Below are 24,837 nucleotides of genomic sequence, written 5' to 3'. Positions count from 1 at the left end.
CGCTCAGCTCCGCCTCCTCATAAATATGCATGATATCAAGACACAGCATGTATAAGTGGTCTATTAATATCACCATACCAATTAAGTTTGACGAAACTCCAACTTATGGTTGCCAAGTTATTGCAATTTGAAGATTTATACGTTTGACTCTGTGACATCATTAATATTTATGATATTAGCACCGAAATCAATAGGGTTCATCGATGTACTAGATGAAACGCAGTTTCTCCCTTCTGTAAGGTAACCTGTCATTTTCCAATCAGCGATGAGCATACACACGTCGCTACTTTCCTTTACCCTCAAGGTGTGGCAGGTGGAAGGTGGGCGCATTCAGAAGATCTAATGCCCTCTCCATGTACACTGTTAATGGCCACAGCTTGTGAATATAGATTACAAAAGGATCAAAAAGAGATATTTAGAAAATACAAGGATTATAAAACTGACTATAGGTTTTGGTATATTGAACCAATCAAAGAAGACAAATCAATACCCTACTGGATATGAGTATTGAAAACGTTCAAATTTTTTTTGCGAGAATGTATGATAATTCCAAACCAGCAAAGATACAGGACGAATGGGATAACGTTACACCACTGTTATAAAAAGCGTAAGACAACAATAAAAAACATCATGAAAATTATTTAAAATTAAAATAAAATTAACAAAATTTTTAATTTGGTGATTGCTTGTCTATATAAACACATTTTATCTTTCATTTTATTACCGTCACTGTTTTTATTGAATATGCCTGCATCGCTTAATACTTTTCAACAAATAACTTTTCAACGACTAACCTACATTGACACTTCTACAACATTAGGCAAACGACTATATTTTCTTCAAGTAATGTATTTAAAAAACTATTAAAAACACAAACTTGTTGCTCTTGCTTTAAATGAGGTGTTTTTGTTATGATATTTCGAAGTTGCATTTTATTTAAACGATCATGATGTTTAGTTTATTGCCTGCAGATTTTCAACTGATGCACTCTCCAGATTCTTTGATAGCTTTCTATGAAAGAAAATCTTAATTTAATTTCAAAGACATGTTTGCAATAAAATGTATTGTCTTAATAATATAAGATATGATTGCTTACAGCTTTCCAGCTAATAGCCTATAATACGTCTCTTGGGCAGGGGCGTAGGTAGGGGGAGGCAGAGTACTGCTCGATAATATTTTCTCGTAAAAATTCCCGCAAAGGGAATAGGAGGGGGGACGGGGATGGCAGACGCAGCTGCTATTTGGCAATTTTTATTATCTATAATTATATCTACATGTATTAATAAACTACAATTAATGTATATTTTTTAATTATTTGTTAAGGCTCATTTTAAAATGCGGTCTTATTATAGAAGGTAGAAGTAAAAGTGCATTAGATATTATGATTACTACTATTATTATCATCATCATTATTATTGTTGTTATTATTTTTTATTATTATTATTACTATTATTATATCCTAGTCCGATTTAATTTCTAATATATGATTGCTACATATGGGATACTAAATAAAAATAGTTTCAATAATGGTGAGATTTGTAATATTCGTTTTTATCCATAATCCTAATGTAAATTAGGCCAGCTTTCCTATGTAATAAAAATATTGTAAAACTGTTATAATAACCTTTAATTTAACTTCGAAGAAATATTGGAACAAATAAAAATATCTTTGTCAGATCATATTTGTTTGTTTTCAGCTGGTACATTATTACGTCTCTTGTGCGATATCTACATATCTCATTATATCGTCCTGCGATATACTTCGATATATATCTCATTATTGTTGTATTTTAAATAAAGTGGTATATCGCTCCAATCTAATTTTATCGAATTGTTTACTAAACTTGCTTATTAACAATATAGCGGTGAATATTTTTAAATAAAAAAATAATTGTTAATGGGATTCTCAAATAAAACCTGGCTAATGATGGTATATATATTTGTCTCTATTTTTAATTTGTAGCAGTTTTCACTATATTGCTTGGTCCTATATTCGATATGGAAGTGAGGAAAAGCTCTGCAGTTATATAGAATATGAGGGATGGATTTAGCAAGGTTGAGAGTGCGAGTGATCGAGAGGGATGTTCGAATTGATGAAACGTTTTCAGTTTCATGTACAAGCAAAGTTAGTATAGGAGAACCACACGGAAAGAGAAAGGTCACAGACTTACCAAGCGTTTGTTTACGGACCGATTTTTTTTGCTGGCCGAGCACCATTTCGGAAAGTAAACAAATCCAATTACATGATCTACGTAGCAAAAACCATTGGAGTAATCGGCTGACCATTGTATTATGGTTTATTACAAACACGAAACGTTGTCCATGGAACTGAAATTAGAAGGACTTTATAACTGATAAGGTAGTCTCAAACTTGAGCCACATTTGTTTCCATTTCTGAAGCGATCTCGTGACTGACGTAACAAATCATGTAGCCATGTACCTGTTTCTCTTTTGATGATGGTATTGAATGCCATTTCAGAGTTGCATTTTGCGCTGCATTTGACACAATCAAGTGTTTTCAAACTGAGAACTACACGCTTTAAGGAATTGTTAAGTATAAAAAAAACATAATATTAGGAATACAAACACTCCCTAAAATGACTTCCGTTTATTGACGATTGCATTGCTCTCTGATATCAACAAGTAGGTAATCCATGAAGTTACATTTCTCATCCCAAAAGTGGGGTATATAGGCATAACTAAACATTCTTGTAAGCAATGAAGTCATTGTTGTACTTCCTCGTGGGTACAACACTTTCACTTCACTTATTGTTGAGCATTGGGGGCTAAAGAACATCGTTTTGCAAAAAATTAAATATCTAGCAAAGTTGCTAAACAATCCAATGTAGCTACCGAAATATCCTTGACTTGAAATTGTTATTACGTCTTGTTGGTACGTGCACAAGTTTGACTCTTATCTCCTTTCTTCACAAGATCTGAGGTATTTTACATTAACGAATGCACCACTGTGGATATGTGGTCTGTGGAACCCTAATTGCTTATGAAGGTTTCGGTGACATTTACATTTTCGTTTATGTGTAATGGCAAAAATTCTGATTATTCGTTATATGACCTTTAAAGCCCTAGACGTCATTTCACAGACAGGCAATACAACTCATGGTCAATTAGTAGTATGGGGAAAATATATTTCACCACGTTAGATCTACTTTGATCTCGTGACCTTTGAACTTTTACAGCAATTAATACACTGCAAACATATAATCTGTGATATCGGGCGATATCGTTATGTTCTTACACATGTATTGGTCAAAATGTTGCTTTCTTGTTACTTAGCCTTTGACCTCTCATATCACAGCATGAGACTACAGTATGGTCCTGTTTAGTCAATGTCTAGTTTGCAAAACACTTCGTTGCATACATTTAACCTGGGCCATAACATTAGACCACAAGGTGTTATATTCCTAGTAAGGTAGATTGTATGTGAAGACTAAAAACTAAGGTATGTTTATTGGGGATGCCTTTCAGCTTAAATCTTAAAATTTGATTGTTAATTAGGATTGATTTTGTTCTCAAACACACCCTGTAATGCTGTAAACAAAAACTGAGACAAATATTGCTAATACGAATGATGTGATGTTTAGTATGCACTGCCACGGTCTCATATTTTATAAAGGCTCTTCAAATACAGTATTTTAGAAATTCCAATTTATCCCTACTTCAACCATGGCTGGGAAAGAAAGGCACCCTAAAGCTAACAGCCAGTCGTTTATGATAAAATGTAGAGTAAACAGATACACAAGCTCCTTCCAAACAGAAATCCCTTCTTCATAATTCTAATCATCTCTATGATATATATCAAACAAAAAGTCAGGTTGAGTTATAAGAATTAAGCTCTTCATTTCAGACGTTTTTGCATGATTTGTGATAATTGTTTGTTTGTTCAGGAATCTCCTAAACACCAAGAAAACTTCTTTTCATTTTGTTAGCAATTTCATTTTAAAAATAGACTTAAAAGTCATAAATACAAAGATCTCTTCACCCTTCAATCCTTACTATGACAGAACAATATCAAGGCACTTTCATTTATTATAGAGAAACCACACACCAAGCTTGAGAGTGTTATTTCGCTGTGACACTTTGTTTCGATCACCTTTTGTCAGTACCGAACCATCTCAGTTGGCATATTCCATGTACATTTAATACGCATAGAATAATGACCCTTCACCATTATCTAGGTAAATAAATATATTTTCTATGCTCCAGCTTCTGGATTTAATGACTGGTTCCTGCCGATTGAGTCCTCAAGTGTCTTTGAATCCTATCAATCAAGATTACTAATCAGATTCCTTCACCCTCCGTAAAATTTTGGTGACATCACTAGTGAATCTGCATCTGAAATTTCAAGAAGATAAATAGTCACTCTCATTCTTCAATCAAACAGGTTTTTATCCTGTAAAAAATAATTTATGTTTTATTCACAATATACTAAATTGTACTGCACAGTACTGCCCTTTACATCATAATTAGACGACAATTCCAGCATACGCAGAGGAAAGACACCTATGAATCCATTTAATTAACTGATATTGACTGCCTGTTATTCATCTGTGAATCATTCAAGTATAGCATTACGGCGTAAGAATTTTAAAATGACATGATCGTGGTCCTAGCCATGAAACAGCGTTCTCTAATGTAACAAAAGCTGCTTATGTTGTTCATATCCATCTTAATCATGTGACAGAAACTTGTTAGTGCTTCTAATAGGTCCTTTGCAAAAAGTATTGCTGATACATCTGTACAAGCTTGATGGGTACAGAGCAACATGTGCTGTATGCAAGCTGTAAAATCACATAAATACTTGTGGACATTAAAAAAAAATAGAATTTTTCCAACTCCCAAACTGTCCCTGCTTCTGAGAAACTCACTTAACAGTTTGTATATTTTGAAGTCTAGTTAATCCAGCCTACTTAAGTACCACATCTTAACTTGGGTCTGACACAAAGGAAGCTGCAGCCATCGTTTCAGACGAAATGCTGCAGCTTCTTGTCAAGTGTAACCATATATACAAACGCTAGATTAGATAACTGTAACAAGAATGTGCATTACAACCTAAACCGTTACATTCTTCAACATTGTTTCAAACGGTTCAAAATATAGCACCATTTTGCATCTAAGCAACCGACATTTTACCAACATTTCTTAAAGGGGAGGGAACAACCTCCCCATAGAACCGTGCAAGGAAGGCATAACAACCTACCATCCCTCCTCCCCCAACATCTTAGCTTCCCTTCTCCGCCAGTATAAAGATATAAGTTGCACCCCTGCTTCTTGCCATAATGAGCTACTTCTGATACCATACGCATGAGTTGAGCAGAGTAACTCATTAATTAAGCAGAGTGACCACATTGATAAGATTTCCGCCATTTCATCAGCGAGGTGATGGAGTGATGTCTATCAAGGAATACAGGATTATAGGCACTGGTAACAGAGATCCTACATCTGAGTATCTGCTAAAGATCTAAGAAGGGTATTATTTCGAGGCAAACTATTTCAAAAACGAGCTTTGTTATCAATCATGCATGAATACTTACATTGTTGATGAATAACTCTGTTTAATATAAGCCCAAAGAACCTCATCTTTTCTGTAATTGCTTCATTACCTTTATCACAGTTGTGGCATTTAGCTTTCAACTTGTCTCCTGGTTCATAGCATCTTTTCAAATAACCGGGAGAAGAAAAGCAGGGGGGAAAACACAACAAGATGCAATCTGCTATTCCTTTATCACATCTAGAGCAGACATTACCTACAAATCAGGGCCGTCTTAACGCATGGACCCACTGGGCTCTGGCCCAGGGCCCCGCGATGTCAGGGGCCCCGCAATCGTAGTAACCCCATGTCTTAATCCGGGAGGAAAACTTATTGATAAAGCCCATTATGCCTGATTGAATTTGATACTTGACAACTTGTGACGAGAGTTGGTGAAACACTTGAGAGTTTGACATTAAATATTGGAAGATTACTCTTCTATAATGTATTTCAGCTCTCCCGGTTTTACCGGGAGACTCCCGGCAGTAGCGGAGCGCCCATACAGTCAGGGGGGGGAATCCCCTCCCCCCTGACGGACTCAAATGGACTGCTGGCGCCCTTTTCAGCTTTTTATCACATTTTAATTATTCGCGATTATTGACTTTTTTATTGCGCTCTCATATACCTATTGAAATTTGTCACATTATCTTTCAATTAGCAGGGCCCGGAAAGGGTAATTTCCGGCGACCTAGGGAGTATCTTTACTCAAAAAATTTCTGTTCGCTCCGCGCCAACCTGTGGTGGCGCTCCGCTTAGATAGTGTCGAAAGCGCCCCTACAAACCATTCTCGAACCCCCCTGACCAATACCCCTAGCTCCGCCACTGACTCCCGGTTTTTACCCGACTCTCCCGGCCCCCCGGTTTCATATTATATTCTCCCGGTTTTTTTAATGTTTCATCACTTGCGACATTTCTGAAAATAGCCAGCAATTAGTCCTATGTGATTCCTATGTGATTCCCTACAGTAACGCTGAACAGGAAAAGCTATTCAATGTAGTTCGCAAGAGCAAGACAGACAGTCGGTCAAGTCTCAAGCTTGATGGGACTCTATCTAGCATACTAGCCATGAAGTCCACTTACACAGAGTCCACTGTTCCCCGTTTCAAATGGAAGCTTACTGAAGAAACCCTGTAGAAAGTAAAGTAACAAGTAACACTAATTGGAATATTCTCTTACTGTATTGCATAAGTAGACTATACTTATTTAGGAGTATTTATATCAAATGAAACCAATTGGTACACACATGCAAGGGAGAGAGAGAGAGAGTTGGAGATATCATGCTGAGGCCTTCATCCAGCAGTGGATCGACAACGGCTGAAGAAGAAGAATATCATTTCAGTTGAAAATTACCAACCTCTCTATTTTACCCTTGTTCTCCCTATTTTTTGGCCCTGAAAAATGTTATTCTACCTATTTTGGGGTCAAAAAGGTTGACAGGTCTGTTGAGGGGCCCCGCTCCATTGCCGGCCCAGGGCCCGGTGATCTCTTGAGACGGCCCTGCTACAAATGAATCCATGGATCACTAAAGGATGATCTGTTGAAAGTTGGATCCTAAAAGATATATTGCTAACACAAATGTTAAACAACTCATTTTTTAATCAAAGATTGTCACTATTGTATTTTCGAAAATATAGACCACTTGAAAAACTTTTTTTTCCATTAATTTTTTTCACAAGAATAGTCTTCAATGATTGTGCATCTCAAAAGTTAAAAGGAACTTGAAATTGATTTCACAAAAGCTGCAAAACTTTCAATGTTTGAAGCTACTTTGACCACTTAATTGTGTGTGTGAATTATTCCATATGCCATGACTCCTACTGAAGATTTCTATTGGCCATGACTCCTACTGTAGAGTTCCATATACCATGACTTCTTCTGTAGAGTTCCATACGCCATGACTCCTGCTATAGATTTCTATTGGCCATGACTCCTACTGTAGAGTTCCATACACCATGACTTCTACTGTAGAGTTCCATATGTCATGACTACTACTGTAGAGTTCCATACGTCATGACTTCACCGACCGGAAGTTTTCCTTTGAAAATATCTACCTAGCTGAAATATATAGGATCATTAAACGGAAAGCGTGTTTAATTATTATGCTGATATACTGTAGTGAGCGGGGTATGAGCAAACGGCTCCGACACCTTGCTGGATGGTGTGTGTTTATAGATTGGAAGCCAACGTGACGACGACAATGGTAGAATTCTACCTATTTCTGTTCAATTTCCTACAAATACCAGTGCGAATTGAAACGAGTTTTGAAAGGGAACTGTTACTAATAGTCCGTCATCTGGAATAGTATTGACTGTGGTACAGTTCTACGATCTGACAGTTGGCAGTGGTTATATGGGAGAGACAGGGTCCACAACAGCCGACTTAGATACAATAGACTTCCCAAATCGCTTATTTATTTATTATATTGCTATTATTATATCAATGGGTCGAAACTTTCACAAGATGACGTTGTTGCTTCAAAAGGCTCAATATATACTTCGTTCTTTTCTCCATGTCTGATCCTTCTCTGGTATGTAAACAAAAACATAGAACAAATGGCGACAATTATATGAAGATCACTTTAAAACTTTTATTTATCTCTACGTTTTAAAATTCTCATCTCAAAGTATATATAAATGATGCTACGATATTAAAACCATTACAAAATGGAACTGATATACGTCATGGTGAATACGAATGTGATCAAGAATTTCTTTTTCTCGAAAATTTCTTGAAATGTTTGATTTCATACTCTTCTATCATGTTAACCTTTCCTCTAAAGTACTTTATCTGTATATTCATTTACTCACAGGTTACACACAAACACAATATATGTTGTTCGTATCAATGGATGGAAGAATTCAATTTTGCAAAGAAGTGGAGGAAGGGGGGGGGGGGGGGTTACATGGTGAAGTTTGTAACACCGTTATTTGAAATATCACAAATCACAAATTTATCCACATTATGTTATAGAAAATACTTCACGTGGGCTGGGGAAGATATACATTTTAGTGATGGGGGTGTATAAATTTCGGACGACTCACCCAGTCTCACCTCCACCCCTCCACACCATTCTGCATCTCATTCCTGCCCATCAGGGAGTAGGTCCTTGATGTATCCAGTTACCTTTTTTTAAATGTTTTGAATTTGATTGCGTCATCATAGTACTACTTGTTTCTATGACGTATAACATTCGATTCTACTTTTATCGTTTGCTTGCTGAAGTGCAATTTACTATTTATACTTAAACTATTTCTAGAGAGATAGACATAGAACTATTCGGCTGTACTTGCTGCTACTGGGTTGCTACTGGTTGCTCAAGAAACGTGAAGTATTGATGAGTTATTATTTCAATATAGTTTAATAGAATTATGATCCTTGTCCAATACATTTAATGGAATGTTCGTGTGTCTCATTTGCAAACCTTTGGCGGCTATTCATATTGAAAACAAACCTCAGCAGGGTCCATATTCGTAATATGAAATTGTCCCTTAAAAGAGGGTGTTCTCTTTGTTCAAGTTTTAATTAAAAAGTGTAATTTCTATTATGTAGAAAGTGCCTCATTAATGAAAATATTAGGACATAATATTTATTTTAAAAAAAAAAGCATTGTTGTTGAAAATATGAAAAATGGACATAAAAAGTGACCTCTTGTGGAAAAGCATTCAAGTAATTAAATTTGTGATACAAATTGCACAGAGAGGTTCGTTTAGTCGGAACGTTTGAGTTAAATTTGTGCTTTGACCTATTCATTCGACGGTCACATATCCTATTGCCCCTACCACTTCCCACCCTAACCCCAAAATTGAACACTCTTCCGTCGCCCTTAATCCTACTTATGAACTCACTTTTAGCCACAGACGAATAGCCACAGAGCAGACAATGACATACGCGGGTTTTCCGACACTAGCTCTTACACCAGATGATGCGCATGGGCACCCAGGTAATTTGCAGCAGGGTTGTAAGTCAGTAATTTGGTTGATGAGAGCAGATCCGGCCCTCTCACAATCGAACTGACGTGGGCAAAATTCAACTGCATCATCTTGCACTCAAACCCGGGGTCGAAAACGGCAATCTCTGAATAATTGGTGAATCGAAATCCTTCTCCGACGTCTGCGTCAATCAAATATACAGTTGGAACTTGTTGAGTTGTAAAACAAGTAGGTTCTCTACATCCAGCGTAATATTCAATCAATGGGGCGCCCTCTGTACATTCTTCGCCAAATCCTACCCGGGTAGTTAGAGGTTGAGGTTGCAGCCGGAAATGAACTTTGTAGCCATCAAACCTACAAGACAAAGACAAAAACAGGGGTTGGGGTTCGGGGTGGGGAAGAGATAAATTTTTCCCATAATATATTTCAAGACGTCACTAAACATCCATATTTGCGTGAAATTGCGATATAAATCCTTGTAGTGAGCTAAGTTATAATATTTCTCATACTTTTCATGGTCGTTCTAACCAACGATATGCGCTCTAAAATGTACCTACTCTCCATCGCCCCTCTTTTCTATCTCTCATATTAAATTACGTTAATAAATTTAATCGAGTTTTAATGCGTTAATATAGGTTGAGTAATGCAATGTATTCTTAAAAGTTCTTAGGAAAAAAGAAACGTTTGGTGCTTTAAAATTTGATAGAAAACTTAGAAAAGACATGCAGCGCTGCTTACAATATTTTTCACAGAACTAAAAATAACAATAACCGCAGTAACATATATGAATGATTTATAAATCAGGATGGATATGAATTAATATATCTAAATCGTTAATGAGGTTTGGTTTTGACATGCATGGGCCGGGAATGAGGGTCTTTTTGCTTCTTAGTTATATAATTGTATCCCATAGAAGCACGACAATGCATTAATTGGACATACGTGTATCATTCCGCAGGTTATTAGAACATATTACAAGTTCTTAAATGAAGTATTAGCTGTAAATATGTTTATTTGTATTCTTACTGACCCATCAAAGTCATCAATTATCAAGTTTAACAGAGGACTTTTCTAAACAGGCGGCAAAAGCCCTTCCCCGCTCCACTCAAGTGCATTCAAATAATGCTGCGATGTTTTAAGGGTGCTCGATGTAGTCGAAACGAAACGAAACGAATGAAACAAGTGACAGTAGGTCTTAAACGAGCAAAATGAAGAATGGAAGGAAATTAAAAAAAAAGGGAATGAAACAAAGTAGATCTAAATTAAACTAAGAAGAAGAAAATAGAAAGAACAGGAAATGGAGCAAAGAAGACCTAACTTCAAAGCAAGCAAAACAAAAATGGGGGGGGGAGGGGGTTGTATGAGACGACAGGTGACCCAAAGCATCACAAGGCAACGCAATAAAACGAAACAGAAGAAAACAAAAGATAATAAACTAAACAGATCAAGAATTCATGAAAAGGTGGAAAGGAGGAATAAAACATGCACGAGATTACCTCATGGCTGTCAATATTTCTCCAGAATAGAAAAACAACCCCTCTGGATGGACAGGTGCCGCCTGGGACTGAATTTCAAACCCCCATTTTTCACTCATCAGAAATTCTTCGTATAAGATGGATTTCAGTGAGCTCCCATCGTAAGTGATACCTGTCGGTAGAGGCCTTCCTATAACGTCAAGGATGGTTGGGAAAATGTCCATGGAACTGACCGTGTGACGCGATACGCTACCTGCGGGAATTTGCACAGGCCAACTTACTATAAACGGAATACGAATACCGCCCTCATTTACTGTGGACTTGCCACCTGCGGTAAAGATCAAAAGGAAACATGACAATGATGTCATCAAGACAGAGTTGACATTGTGTCTCCCACATTTATGAATCATATCAAAATAAACATGTAGATATTTAAGTGGTTTCCGCTTCTGTAAAGATGAAAATTTCGCTGTATTCTGCAGACCGGCAATGTACTTCTACAATGTTCCACAACTCAGCAAACCGAAGTAATTCCCCTTTCTTTCACGCTTCACCAATATTTATTGTTACGTCATCATTTGTATAGTTTAAGCCCACTCAATACGCATTGCCACCTCTTAAAACTCAAACATCTCTTCTGGCAATTTTATGATAGGACAAATTATGCATACTGTCCATATTTATTCCTCGTTACACAAGCTCACGAGGTTCAAGTTGACCTATCTTAATCACAATGACTATGTTGAGTCCATGCTGCAAACGGATTTATCAAGAAAATAAAGGTTTTACAGTGCAGCTTAATATGGGTTTCCTAAAATACGACCTTAAACTTACCTCTTAAAGGGCCCTCAAAACCGGCTTTTGAACACATCTCTAAATATGGTCCGTTGTCTGAGAGAAAGATTACCAGAGTGTTTTCTCTGAGCCCTAAGTCGTTTAGGAGATCCATAACATCGGTAACAGCTGAGTTCATTTCATTAGTGCTGTCTCCATACGTTCATTATATATTTTGTACGGTGTAGCATACGTGTGCTTGCTTAAGCTGGCTGAGAAACACACGGATATGCATGCTGTGATAGTCATCGATTGTAAAAAGTACTCGGTTACGCCGTTCCAGCTATGTATATATATATATATATATGTTGATACTAGATGAGACTAGTGGAACACTAGTAGTTGTTCCACTTGTCTCATCTAGTATCAACATATATTCCGCTCTGTCCAATGGACATAGAGCACTCTGCGCCAAGATAGACGCCAACCTACTCTCTATATATATATATATATATATGTATGTATGTATGTATGTATGTATATATATATATATATAAATATCTATATATATATATATATATATATATCTATATATATATAAATATATATATATATATATATATATATATATATCTATCTATCTATATATATATATATATAAATATATATATACATATATATATATATATATATATATATATATATATATATATATATTTAAATAAATATAAAAACATAATCAGTTCAAAGGAATGACAAATGTTGCAAAATGGTCTTTCGGACTGAGTGATATTGCACTTGAAGATTGTATGCTATTGCCTAACTTTTTAATTACAGTGTTGGTGGATAACAGTTAGCCGAGTTAAATTGCAAGGAAGCATATTGTAGATTGTTTTATTCATGTTTGATTTTTCCTTGCTTTCTGGCTGCTCCGTTACTGCTCCTTGCATCCTTTTGTAGCTGCCTGTTTCTCGTGGTTTGGGCGTTTTATCGAATTGTGGAATGGATTGCAGTTAAACAACTTAATTGGACATTTTTGTTGTTGACATTTACGTTGTTTTTCCCGTTAAAGGTCGCCCCTCTAGGCCCCCAAATGGCGCTTTACAACACAGGCCTAGTCATTTTTCAAATTAATAAATGCAGTTTCTGTTAAACTTTTGCTCAAAAACAATTTATGAATCACTGACTTCAGCAATTTATGAACAACTTACTTCAACAAAGCTTTTATATGTAAGAAACACCATTCGTGACATGACAAAGAGGATATAATAAGGATATGTATAACACTTCGAATAACAAAAAAATTGATTGCAAATAGCATCTGAATATTCATGCTGTCTAATTGGCGTTGCGTTTGACAAAGAAACTGCACATATTTGTTGGTAACACAACTAACTCCTATGATTTGCTGTCGTTAATATCGTATCGATCACATTTGTAGGAACCGAATGCAGTCACGTTATCCTAATAAGGTTATGTATATCACTTTGAATAAACATATTATTCCAAGAGCTAATAGCATCTGAATATTCATGCAGTTTAAGTTCGTTTGAAAAAGGAACTGGTCATTTGATTGGAACTAACTCCAAGCTCATCAGGGGCGGATCCAGGATTTTGAGAAAGGGGGGCCGACATCCCGATGGTAGCACTTTAGTGATCTGCGTCCTGGGGGAGGGGTCTAGATATATGTGCACAAAAAAGCGTGTCTGCAACAAATCCAAGGGGGAGGGGACAACATTTTGGTTAATTGTGAGTGCTTTGATGCAAAATGGTGAAGCATTTCGCAAAAACTAGAATAACCAGAAACGTTGCAGACACGCTTTTTTGTGCACATATTTTTTCTCGATAGACACATATTTAACAACGCTCAACAGTGCATGTACAATGGATACACTATTATTGCGTCGATTCGTTTTTTTCTTTTGCGCGAAAATTATGACACCAGATTCACCCCAAGAAAAAACATAAAACAAGATATATTCAATGAGGTAATCATAATATAATTATTAATGAAAGGGGGGTGTAGGCGGTTTTACACTATCTTACGCAACGTAGTCGCCAAGAACCTGAAGTATTTTTAAGGGAGGGCCCGATAATGCGGAAACGAATCACCGACCGAAAAAATATCGGAACTTGTGGACTATTTCTTGCTTCCTATTGTATTAAAACAAAGCACCTATGTGAAAGACACAAATCACATTCTGAAAATTGTGGAAGCCACCCCGTTACCAAAAGCAGTAGTACTTGCTACACTCGATGTCGTCGCCATGTATACTCCCCAAGAGGAGGCATAAGATATATGTCAAGAAGTCTATGAAAAGACGGAAAAAAGCGATATGGAATCAATAAAATATCTTCCATATCCATGCGCAAACTAATTGAACTTATTTTTAACAAGAAACTGTTTCGAGTTCAATAACCAATTCTATCTACAAAAGATCGGTTGCGCCATGGGTAGCAAAGCCTCTCCGGAAATCTATGATATCGTCATGCATAGACTGGAAAACCAGATTTTACCGACAGATAATAAAATCTTAAAATGGCTCCGCTATAGAGATGAAATTCTATTGCTTTACGACGGTTCACCTCAGGAACTTGAACAACTAGTAAACAGGTTGAATGAAATTCACCGCTTCTTAAAGTTTACGGTAGAAATATTACACACCGAGGTAACATACCTAGATTTGAAAATCTTCAAAGGTCCAAGGTTTGAAACCAATGGGTTATTAGACACCAAAGTCTACACCAAACCCACGGAAAACTTCCAATACATCGACAGAAACTCTGCACACCCACTTGCCACTTTTCAAGGCTTCATTAAAGGGGAAGTCTTACGATACGCACGTCTATGTAACAATGAGACTGATTTCTTGCAGAAAAAGAATGCGTTCACAGAGAAACTGTTACTCCGTAACTATAAGAAAGAGGAAATTGCCTCAGCCACGAAAGGCATAAAATTTGAAAACCGTGGCCAATACCTCACTACCAAACCTAAACAAAAGGAACCACCAATGGTGTTCAAGCTTACCTATACACCCCATATCAAAACCACGCATTTGAAAAATGTACTTTTGAAACATTGGCACTTAATCTCGCAACACGCGGACAGGGGCGTAGCGAAGGTTTTTTTTTTCTTTGGGGGGGGGGGGTGTAGAGGATTTGATTTGCCGACGGATCTGGAAGTGGTGACTGAAATGGGGGAGGGGTTTAAGGGGAGGGGGTGTCCCCCTCCCCTTTGGAAAATGTTTAGTTTTGAAACGTCCTTAGATGCAATCTGGTGCATATTTTAAGTCAAATTTGGCACCGTAGAATTTCCATTTAGATATTATTTTTATGGCAGTCGGCAGAAGAAGAATTAATTGGGACCAATTATCGAACTGTGTTTTCTCTCTCACCGATCGTTGAAATAGTGAAACTTCGTGATGAAAATGTTCAGAAAACTTTCCGGTAATGAGAAATAACAACATTCATTGATATACAAGCGAGAAACGTTAAAAATTGTGTACAATTCGGAAGCCGTGTTTAAGTTTTCCACGGAGAACGAATGACATCTGCGATGACGTCATTCTGAACAGAGGATAATAACAACACGTTGTCACACGATAGCACGACTCATGGGCGGCGGCCTATACGGAAGCCTTTAATTCCATTTCTTTCACTGAGTTACCGGCGATTCTGGCACTCGTCTAGCTGAGCCTGGCTACAGTAGCTATACTGACGGCCGTGACATTATCAGTTATTTGCCGAGAGGTTTTTAACTTGCGGGCGTCGGGTGATTGGATTGGTGAATGAGTTTATCAGATGAAGACCTGGAAATTCGAAATAACCGATAAAGAAGCTCCCGTTCTCCTTTTCTCTATTCAGCTTTCCTTCTTTCTTCCCCTTCCGCTCTCTTCACCTTTTCTCCTTTTGCCGACAGACCCAAAATTTGCCGACAGCGACCAAATTATTGGGGGGGGGGTGTGACACCCCCACCCCTCCGCTCGCTACGCCCCTGCACGCGGAATTATCCAAACTGTTTCAAAAAGAACCGATTCTAGCCTACAAAAGGGCCCAAAATCTCAAAGTTTTAGTTGTTAACTCAAGGTTTCATACTAACGAAGAATCAGCAGACTCTCAAGGTTCACACGAAGCTCTTTTAGATGCTCTTATAGCTGCACTATGAGTCCATAAAAACTCGTGCACAGAAAATTGATGCATTTTGAGAACGAGACGCCCAGGCCGAATATAAAATATTCAAAGGCTACTACTGATGAAGCTCCTCCTTTAAAGTTTGAGAGCAGAAACCGGTCTAGTTCGTCATAAGAACCTACACTAGTCTCTCCTACTATTAACAGTACACTCAATTCACCTAATAGGTGCAATTATGTTTCACCACGAGGAGCATGCTATAAGTTCATGTTCCTCGGGCCCTCCCTTAAAAATATTTCAGGTTCTTGGCGACTACGTTGCGTTAGATATTGTAAAACCGCCTACACCCCTTTCATTCAGATAATTATGATATACTTGCTAACTGTGCATTGATTTTCCCTGACAGTAATAGTCAGCACTATAGTACTGAGCCGTATGTAATTAATACGTGATGTCGCGTAGGCCTGATAATTGCCTTAGTTTCAAATTTGGAATAAAAACGATCGCGTTTCAGGGAAGAGCAGCTGGATATATATTAGGCTTTTCTTTCACCAAGTTATGCCTATTAGGAATTTGAAGTACTCCCACATAAAAAAAACGCAACTGATTTCCAAAAAGGGGGGCCGGGGCCGGGTCGGCCCCCCCTGGATCCGCCCCTGCATGCTCATGAAGTACCAAAGATAAGGATCCTGACATAATCGCCCATTAGAATCAAACAACGCCATATTTGTAGCTTTCACACCCTGGCTGTATCTGCAATGGAAATCTTGCTCATCGATGATAGCATTCCATGTAATTTTGATATTTACACGCCCCCCCCCCCCATTTTTTACAAATTAAGGAATAACTGGAGCAGTTACTTATCGCTTCTCGGCCTTTTGGCTAAGATCATGTGTAGTATATGTTACCTTTCGAGGGGAATGGTGATGCACACCCGACGATGATCACACAGTCACAGTCCCGATGCAAGGGGACTGGGGTTGAGAGCGGATCAGTCGTTCGGTAGTTTGGTTTTCGTGCCCAGGTTCTTTCCTAAGCGACTTTTAAAAAAAAAGTTACTTAATGCAGAGTAACATGAAAACAATTGCGACAAACTTTGACTGCTTTAATGTCAAATCACATCGGTTTTTGTAACGTTGGCAGCTAAATAAATGAACCGTTAATGTATTTCGGAATTTTGTTTGTTCTTGTAGGTATAGTAATTACTGATGACGTTTACGTTTCACTGCATCATATATTATGCACATATAAGGTAATCTGGATATTTGTTGGCAACTGAAATGATTTGCTGATCGCATATGTAGAAACCAATTACAGCATCGTTATCCTAATAAGGTTATGTATACCACTTTGAATAAACACAATATTCCCATAGCGAATAACATATGAATATTCATGCAGTTTAAGTTGTGTTGGACAAAGGAACTGCCCATATAGGGTTCGGAACTCACTGCAACCAATTAAAATACCACAGATAAGGATCCTCATATAAGAATCTACTTGCCGAAGAATTTACCATTGGACGGTTCGAATCAGACAACTTCACATAGCTTTTACACCCTGGCTGTATCTGCAATGGAAGATCTCGCTCATCGATAAAAGCATTACAGGTAAGTTTGACATTTACTTCACACTTTATCAAAATTCAAAAATATTCATAATGTTAACTGTTAAATGACAGCACGAATCAATGTCTGACAATTTGTATTCCTTATTCATTTATACTTGCGCAAACTTCTCGAATCTGACTTGCCGTATCCTTATGTTAATCCACAATTGTATGTTTTAATTGTATTGTATATTCATCTCCAAAATACCTTACCGAACTTCCCTTAGTAAAACAATACAAGCGTGTCACCCGTCAGTCAAAATTCATTACCCTCCTAGTACCTAGTACCAATTGGGTTACCTATGCAAACCGTGCTTTATCAGTTTCTGGTCACAAATTGTTGAATTCCCTCCCAAACCATTTAAAATGTATACCTATTAAATCACTTTTCAAATCTAAACTTATAGCATACCTCTATGCTAAACATATTTGTTTCAATTTGATTTGTACTTATGTTTCATTGTTGCATTATTGTTTTAGCTTTTCTTTCTATTCAAACTATATATGTGCGGCGTTTTTGAAACTATTTTGTTTATAATTAGCGCATTATTAATCTAAGTTATTATTATTATTTATTATCATCGTTAATGGTATTAATAATATAGCGTTAAGCGGACATCGAGACCCAAAAAATGCGTAATGTTAGTAATAGTATCTAATGTTATTCGAGGCTTCGAATCAACAAACGAAGCACTGTTCAAATGTCCTTAGAGCAGCGATTCAAGGAATTGAACCAACGAAAGACAATTCTTCGCCCCAGTTGTCTAGCCAATGTCAGAACACTGTGGATAACAACACTTACGTTACGTCTAACTACTGGGTCTAGGTATGCCGTTGATGACCAGGAATACAAAATGTATATAAGAAATGAACGTTTCAAGCAAAAGTAAACGTCATTCTCCAAAAGAAGTAATGCTTCTTGTCCTGGTTCAAACAGTTGAAGTCAATGAATCCATTGTACTTCAAAAGTTTGTTACGTTCTTGACGGAAGTGTGTAACTATATAGCACAGTGTAGTACAGGGGTTCCCTAACTGGGGTGCATGAACCTCAAGAGGGTGCGTGAGTCTATCCCAGGCGGTTCGTGAGACGTTTCTGAAAGTCAAAACTAGAGTACATTTTTGTTGAACTAAAATCTGATATATCATATAATTTAGTAATAATCAAAAGTCGTACTTATCGACAAACTCTTTTTTCCCATTACAATATTATACTATGAACTTGATCTTTTACGAAGCACTGTTACGCGTATTATAGTATAATAATGACTCAGATCGTGTCTCGAAAAGTTGGGGGTTCGTGGACAATTCTGACATCCACAGGGGCTTCGTGGGGGGGGATATAGTAGGGAAATCCTGGTGTAGTATATAGTGTAACACCCCTGTACCCCGGCCGAGCGGTAGCGTGGGAAATCAGGCAGCTGGAGGCCACCTGATGTCAGGGCAGGGGAAGGGGGGAGGCGAAGACTTATGCTAGCAGGGCTTGAACCAGAACACAAAAAAGAGAGAAGAATATAGTTAAAGAGAACTGGGTCTCAAATCAACAATTTAATAGCTTAACTTTAAACACACACTTAAAAAAAATAAGGCAGTGACTTTCTGCCGTATACAAATATAAAAGCAAACAACGGGCAGAGATTAAGTTTAAATCAATAACAAATACACTTACATACCAGGGCGTGGGCAGCACGGCTCTTAACTGAATCACGAGAGTGAATACCCGACACGGGGCGCCAACGGCAGACGGAACTAATACTGCCTAATGTGGTCCCGCCCCGATTAACCTCTGCAATACCTCCGGGGAGAGCCCTAATTTAACCCTACCTCCGGAGTCTATAACATGCAAAGAAGCCAACCAGGACGGGAACTTTTTAGTTATACTATACAAAAGGAATGGCGCCCGTAGTCAGCCTTCACTCCCGGACCCGCTCTCTAAAATAAATGAACTTTGCCTTTAAAATAATACTATACTGTAATTGCCGTGCTGCTCACCGCTGGTCTCCAGTTCTCTGCCCGAACTTCAACGAAATAAATTAAGTTTCCACAATACAAAATACATAAGAAAAACAACGTCTTAATTAAACAAGGTTAAGAGAGCAAGTGATAGTAAAATAGATACACGCTAAACAGAACAACTCGTGTAATAAAAGAGCGAATGCCTGGAATGCTGGTGATGGCAGACGACGGGGAGAGCGAACGAGACCTGCATAATAAAACAAAAGTAAATGGAATGGTGAATGAATGGACAACAAATCGCAGGGTAATTTATTCAAACAAAACGGGAAAACATATTCTTAGTAGCCCTGGGCGTGTTCGAAATACGGGGTACACGCATCCCGAACAACCCAGGGCGTAACACCACCCCCAACTCTCTCGAAAGGACTCGCCCTCGATGTCCAAACACACTACCCAGTAATATAATACATATGACGTGGTAGATCAACTTGCACAATTTCTATACTTCACCAAACATATTCGCTCCTTCTCTATACATACATGTGTAGGGGACCCCCGGCCTCCTAGGCGACCTGAGGCCCCGAACTTACAATTCTAGAGTTCGTTACATCTACAATCTATCACCACCACAATTGGTTTTCTCCAAGACAGCATTTCCGTTCATCTCAAAAAAAAATCCTTTCCATAACGATCACTGAATCACTTTCCGACCCCCATGCACAGAGGTATGGCTTTCTCAAACATAACGTTTTAGTTTCCTTCACAGTACCTTTCTACAAATTATTCAAATAGAAGCGAGGTGATCAGTCAAGCTAATATCGTTCGTAATCTTGCATCCATACTGGTGGGCGACGCTTCCGCTTTAACAATTCTGGGGGCCTCTCCCCCTCAGTCTCAACGACATCCTCCAACTCCTCTTCAAGAACTTCCTCATGGCCCATAGCAGTTATATGCTTGTCGGGGGCAATTTGTGTTGCTGGCTCTACCGTAGTGTGCTCCGGTGTAACCGTCATTTGATTAAGTTCATCGGGGGTCACATATTTCTTTAACCGGTCCACATGAACTACTTTCAGTTTTGTAGAATCGATGTGTCTAATACGATACAAACAGTCTGAGAGTTTGTGTGTGATGACAAACGGTCCATTCCATCTCAACTGTAGTTTGGGAGATCGGCCTTTCTTTTTTGCATGTACTGCTACCCATACTTTGTCTTGGACCGAATACGAAGATGTCACCTTGCCGATGCGTGCATCATAATACCGTTTCTGTCGTTTTTGGCCCAGTGTGTTGTGGTCGCGTGCAATGCGGAAAGCTTTTTCAAACCTCTGGGCGAAGGTCATGACATATTCCGAAGTTGTAGAGGCAACCACTGTTGAGACTGGTTGGCCGACCATCAGTTCTAGTGGAAGTGTAGTCTCTCGTCCCAGCATTAGTAGATTCGGGGAATACCCCGTGGTTTCCTGCGGGCTTGAACGAAAGGCCATTAAAACCAAAGGAACATGTACATCCCAATCTTTCTGATTTTCATTTACATACACAGAAAGCATTTGCTCTAACGTACGGTTAAACCGTTCTACTAGACCGTCTGACTGTGGTCTATATGCAGTAGTTCTTGCCTTTTCTATCCCTAGTAACTTACAAAGTTCCTTAAACAAATTAGACTCAAAATTTGACCCTTGGTCGGTATGAATAATCTGTGGCACACCAAAGCGTGCCACAAACTGTTCAGCTACTACTGACGCTACAGTTGCAGCCTCCTGATTGGGGACCGGATAAGCCTCTGTCCAACGGGTAAAATAATCTGCAATTACAATAATATATTTATTGCCATTATAAGTCTCTGGAAGGGGGCCCAAAACATCTATAGCAACCCTTTGGAGAGGCTCACCTATCTTAACAACTTTCATCTGCGCCCTCGATTGGGGGTTGGGGGGCTTACGACGGGCACAGAGCTCACATTTTCGACACCAATTTTCAACATCTCTTTTCATACCAAACCAGTAGCATCTGGCTAGAACTTTCCCTCTTGTCTTCTTTTGTCCTAAGTGACCCCCGGTTGGAGAATTATGTAACTCGTACAATACATCTTCTCTCAGGACCTGAGGCATCACTATTACATCCCTATCGTGGGCACCGGTATTTGACACCCAACGTCTATACAATACACCATCCTTAATACTTAACAGGTCCCATTGGCCCCAATAAGCTTTTGCCGCCCTATCTAACCCACTAATCTGCTCCCAGGGAGGACGAGAACCACTCTCCTTCCAATTCAACACTGGCCCAATATTACTATCCTTTAGTTGGTACCCCCTGAGCTGCTCCTTGGTACAGCTCTCAACCCAATTAGAGTCCGCCGTCACTATGTTACATAACCCTGGGGTCTCTATCGGAGGGTTGGCAGGCAATGCTCCCGAATGCACCATGGGGGGATCACTTCTCGACAAAGCGTCTGCATTGGCATGCACTCTGCCAGGCCTAGTTTCTATCTGAAAATCATATGTGCCCAGCACTTCCAGCCACCTAGCTACCTGACCCTCGGGGGATTTAAAGTTATACAACCAACGGAGGGAGCCATGATCCGTGCGTAACAAAAATTTCCTGCCATAAAGGTAGGGGCGGAAATTCTTAATAAAAGTTACAACAGCAAGAAGCTCTCTACGTGTTACGGAATACTTCTTTTCACTACTGCTTAGCGTACGACTGGCATAGGCCACAGGATGTTCTTCACCCCTAATGGTCTGAGACAACACAGCCCCTATTGCCGTATTGCTAGCATCAGTATCAAGGATAAACATCTGACTAAAATTTGGGTAGGCTAAGGCGGGAGCTGTCGTCAGTTTAGATTTCAGAGTCTGAAATCGTTCTTCACATTCCTCAGACCACAGAAACCTTTGGCCTTTCTTTGTTAGTGCATGTAGGGGACTGGCAATTTCTGCAAAGTTCCTAATAAATTTCCTGTAATAGGAACACAGTCCCAGAAATCCTCTTAGTTGCTTCAGTGTTGTGGGAGGGGGCCAATCTGTGATTGCTTCGATCTTACTGGGATCGGTACCCACCCCGTGATCAGAGACAATGTGACCTAAATACTTGACTTCCTTTTTGAGCAAGTCACACTTGGAAGGCTTAAGCTTCAACCCCGCCCCCCTTAATCGGTCGAAAACTTCTCCTAGGCGTACTAAATGCTCCTCTATCGTGGGGGCATATATTATGATATCATCGATATATATAAGACATATTTGCCAATGTAACCCACGAAGTACCTGCTCCATTAATCTCTGAAAAGTGGCAGGGGCGTTGCACAATCCAAAAGGTAACACATTAAACTCATAAAGACCACTACCCATTGAGAAGGCTGTCTTCTCCCTGTCTCTACGGTCCATTTCGACTTGCCAGTACCCACTTTTTAGATCAAGGGTAGAAAACCACTTAGCCCCTGACAATGCATCTAAGCTATCATCTATCCTAGGCAATGGGAAGGCGTCTTTATTAGTGACGTCATTTAACCTACGATAGTCTATACAAAACCGCAAAGAGCCATCTTTCTTTTTCACTAGTACCACCGGGGAGGACCACGCACTCTTAGAAGGGGAAATGACGCCTTGCGTCAACATCTCATTCACTTCGGCCTGTGCTTCTACCCGTTTATGAAAGGGAAGTCTCCTAGGGAACTGTCGGATTGGGGTTGCATCACCCGTATCAATGCAGTGCTTAACCAACCCAGTCCTTCCTAAGGGGTCACCTTCGCAAGAGAACACACTACGGTTATCCTGCAAAAACTGCCTCAAACGAATACGCTCACAATCGGGTACACCCTCCCCACTTCGATGGAGCAAATCTTCCATCTCGGCCGGTAACTCACTGGTATCATTGTTCTCTACCTCATCTACCTCCACAACGTTGGCAATGGGGGAAACTATGCCTACATGGGTACCTTTGTACAATGTTACAGGATTCGAAGTACCATTTAATAGTCTAATAGGGACAGTCCTTCTAGAAGTATCAACTAAAGCACGTCCAACCATAACATGGCGACTTTCAGGCACTCCGGGCTTAGTTTCCAGTAGGCCTGGCCCATTCAGCTTCCCCGGGGGCACTCCATATATCAATTCTAACACCCCTGACACCATAATCTCGCTCTCTGCAGGGATAAAGACTGTCTCAACCAGTGCTACCCTAATTGGCTGATCCAGCGGAGTCTCACAAAGAGGAACAGCTAAGCGGGTCCTACCAACAAACAATAGGGGTTCACCTCCCAATTGTATCAAACACTCATGTTCTCTTAAAAAGTCAATTCCAAGTAAACCAGGGGCAGTGATACTGGCAACTAGGACTTGCACTGGAATCTTCAGGGTGTGAAATTTGAAAGTTAAATTACATTTACCTTTTACTTGGAGTGGCCTACCATCAACACCGGCAAAACTGGCTACCGTCTCAGTAAGTGGAGCCAAATTACCTGCAGAGCATAAACGCTCCCATGTATGAACACTAATGATGGTAGTACCAGCGCCAGTATCTACTAAAAAAGGAATCTCGGTATTAGAGATACATATATTTGCACACAAAGCTCCCCCTGGCTTGACCTTCTCCCCATTTCCATAACGTTGCAGGGCTTCAATTCGCTCAGTCGAGGGGCACCCCTCATCCCCGACTGACTCTAGTTTCCCGATCCCTGTCTACTTGGCTTAGAGGGACAGTACCGGCTAATGTGACCTAACTGCCCACACCTCCAACACTGCATGGGACCAGGCCCAGACCCAGTCAAAGGGGGTGGCGCTGGCGGACCTTGCTGAACAAATTGACTTAACCTAGCATTGTCCTCCAAAACTTTTCCCAATTGTACTTCCAGCCTATCCAATCTTTCAGTAATTCCGCCAACCGTATCCGACGATGCCGAAACAGTATAGGCAGAACGCCGGGGTTTCATCACCCCCTCCGCCTGGTCAATAGCCTCCACTTCAAGGGCAAGATGCAGAGCATCTTCTATTGTCTTGGGTCTACCCCTTCGAACAACAATCCTAGCATCCCTGTCACGTAAAGCACCCAAAAAAGACTCTAGAGCTAACTCGTCATGTGCTCTCATATCAAGGCCGGGATAAGCCTCTATCACTTCCCGACGGATTGAAGAGCACAGCCCAGGTAAGGTCTCACCCTCTGCCCGTACTCTAGATCTTAATTTTGCCCTTCTAGCGCTAGTCAGGGCCGCTGGAGCAAAAAATCTAGAAAGTGCGTTTACAGTGGTCTCATAACTACCACGGTCTGTAGATGATAGTCCCATATATACCTCCTGGGCGTGCCCAGTTAACTTAGCTACAAGGAATTTTGATTTTTCTAATTCCGTCCACCCATTAATCTCCGCACAGACTGTAAAATGGGTCAGGTAATGATCCCACTTTCTTTTCCCATCATAACTATCTG

At 39.4% G+C, this 24,837-nt stretch overlaps 2 protein-coding genes across 2 annotated transcripts in view; one reads left to right on the top strand and one right to left on the bottom strand.

Annotated features, from left to right (window-relative positions):
- The window catches only part of LOC139954876 (arylsulfatase-like), a 32,469-nt gene extending 20,526 nt beyond the window's left edge, over positions 1 to 11,943 (bottom strand). The window contains exons 1-2 of the mRNA XM_071954855.1: positions 11,787 to 11,943; positions 10,974 to 11,280 (exon numbers count right to left, since the gene is read on the bottom strand). Of these exons, the coding sequence (XP_071810956.1) occupies positions 10,974 to 11,280; positions 11,787 to 11,925 (446 nt within the window). The 5' untranslated portion in view covers positions 11,926 to 11,943. The remainder of the gene's footprint in view (positions 1 to 10,973; positions 11,281 to 11,786) is intronic.
- LOC139954872 (interferon-induced very large GTPase 1-like) overlaps positions 1 to 24,837 on the top strand; it is a 297,255-nt gene that overhangs the window by 128,623 nt on the left and 143,795 nt on the right. The window lies entirely within an intron of this gene.

This window comes from Apostichopus japonicus, chromosome 17 (assembly GCF_037975245.1).
Source record: "Apostichopus japonicus isolate 1M-3 chromosome 17, ASM3797524v1, whole genome shotgun sequence".
In the NCBI taxonomy this organism is placed as follows: Eukaryota; Metazoa; Echinodermata; class Holothuroidea; order Aspidochirotida; family Stichopodidae; genus Apostichopus; species Apostichopus japonicus.
This window is presented reverse-complemented; position numbering and strand designations above follow the sequence as displayed.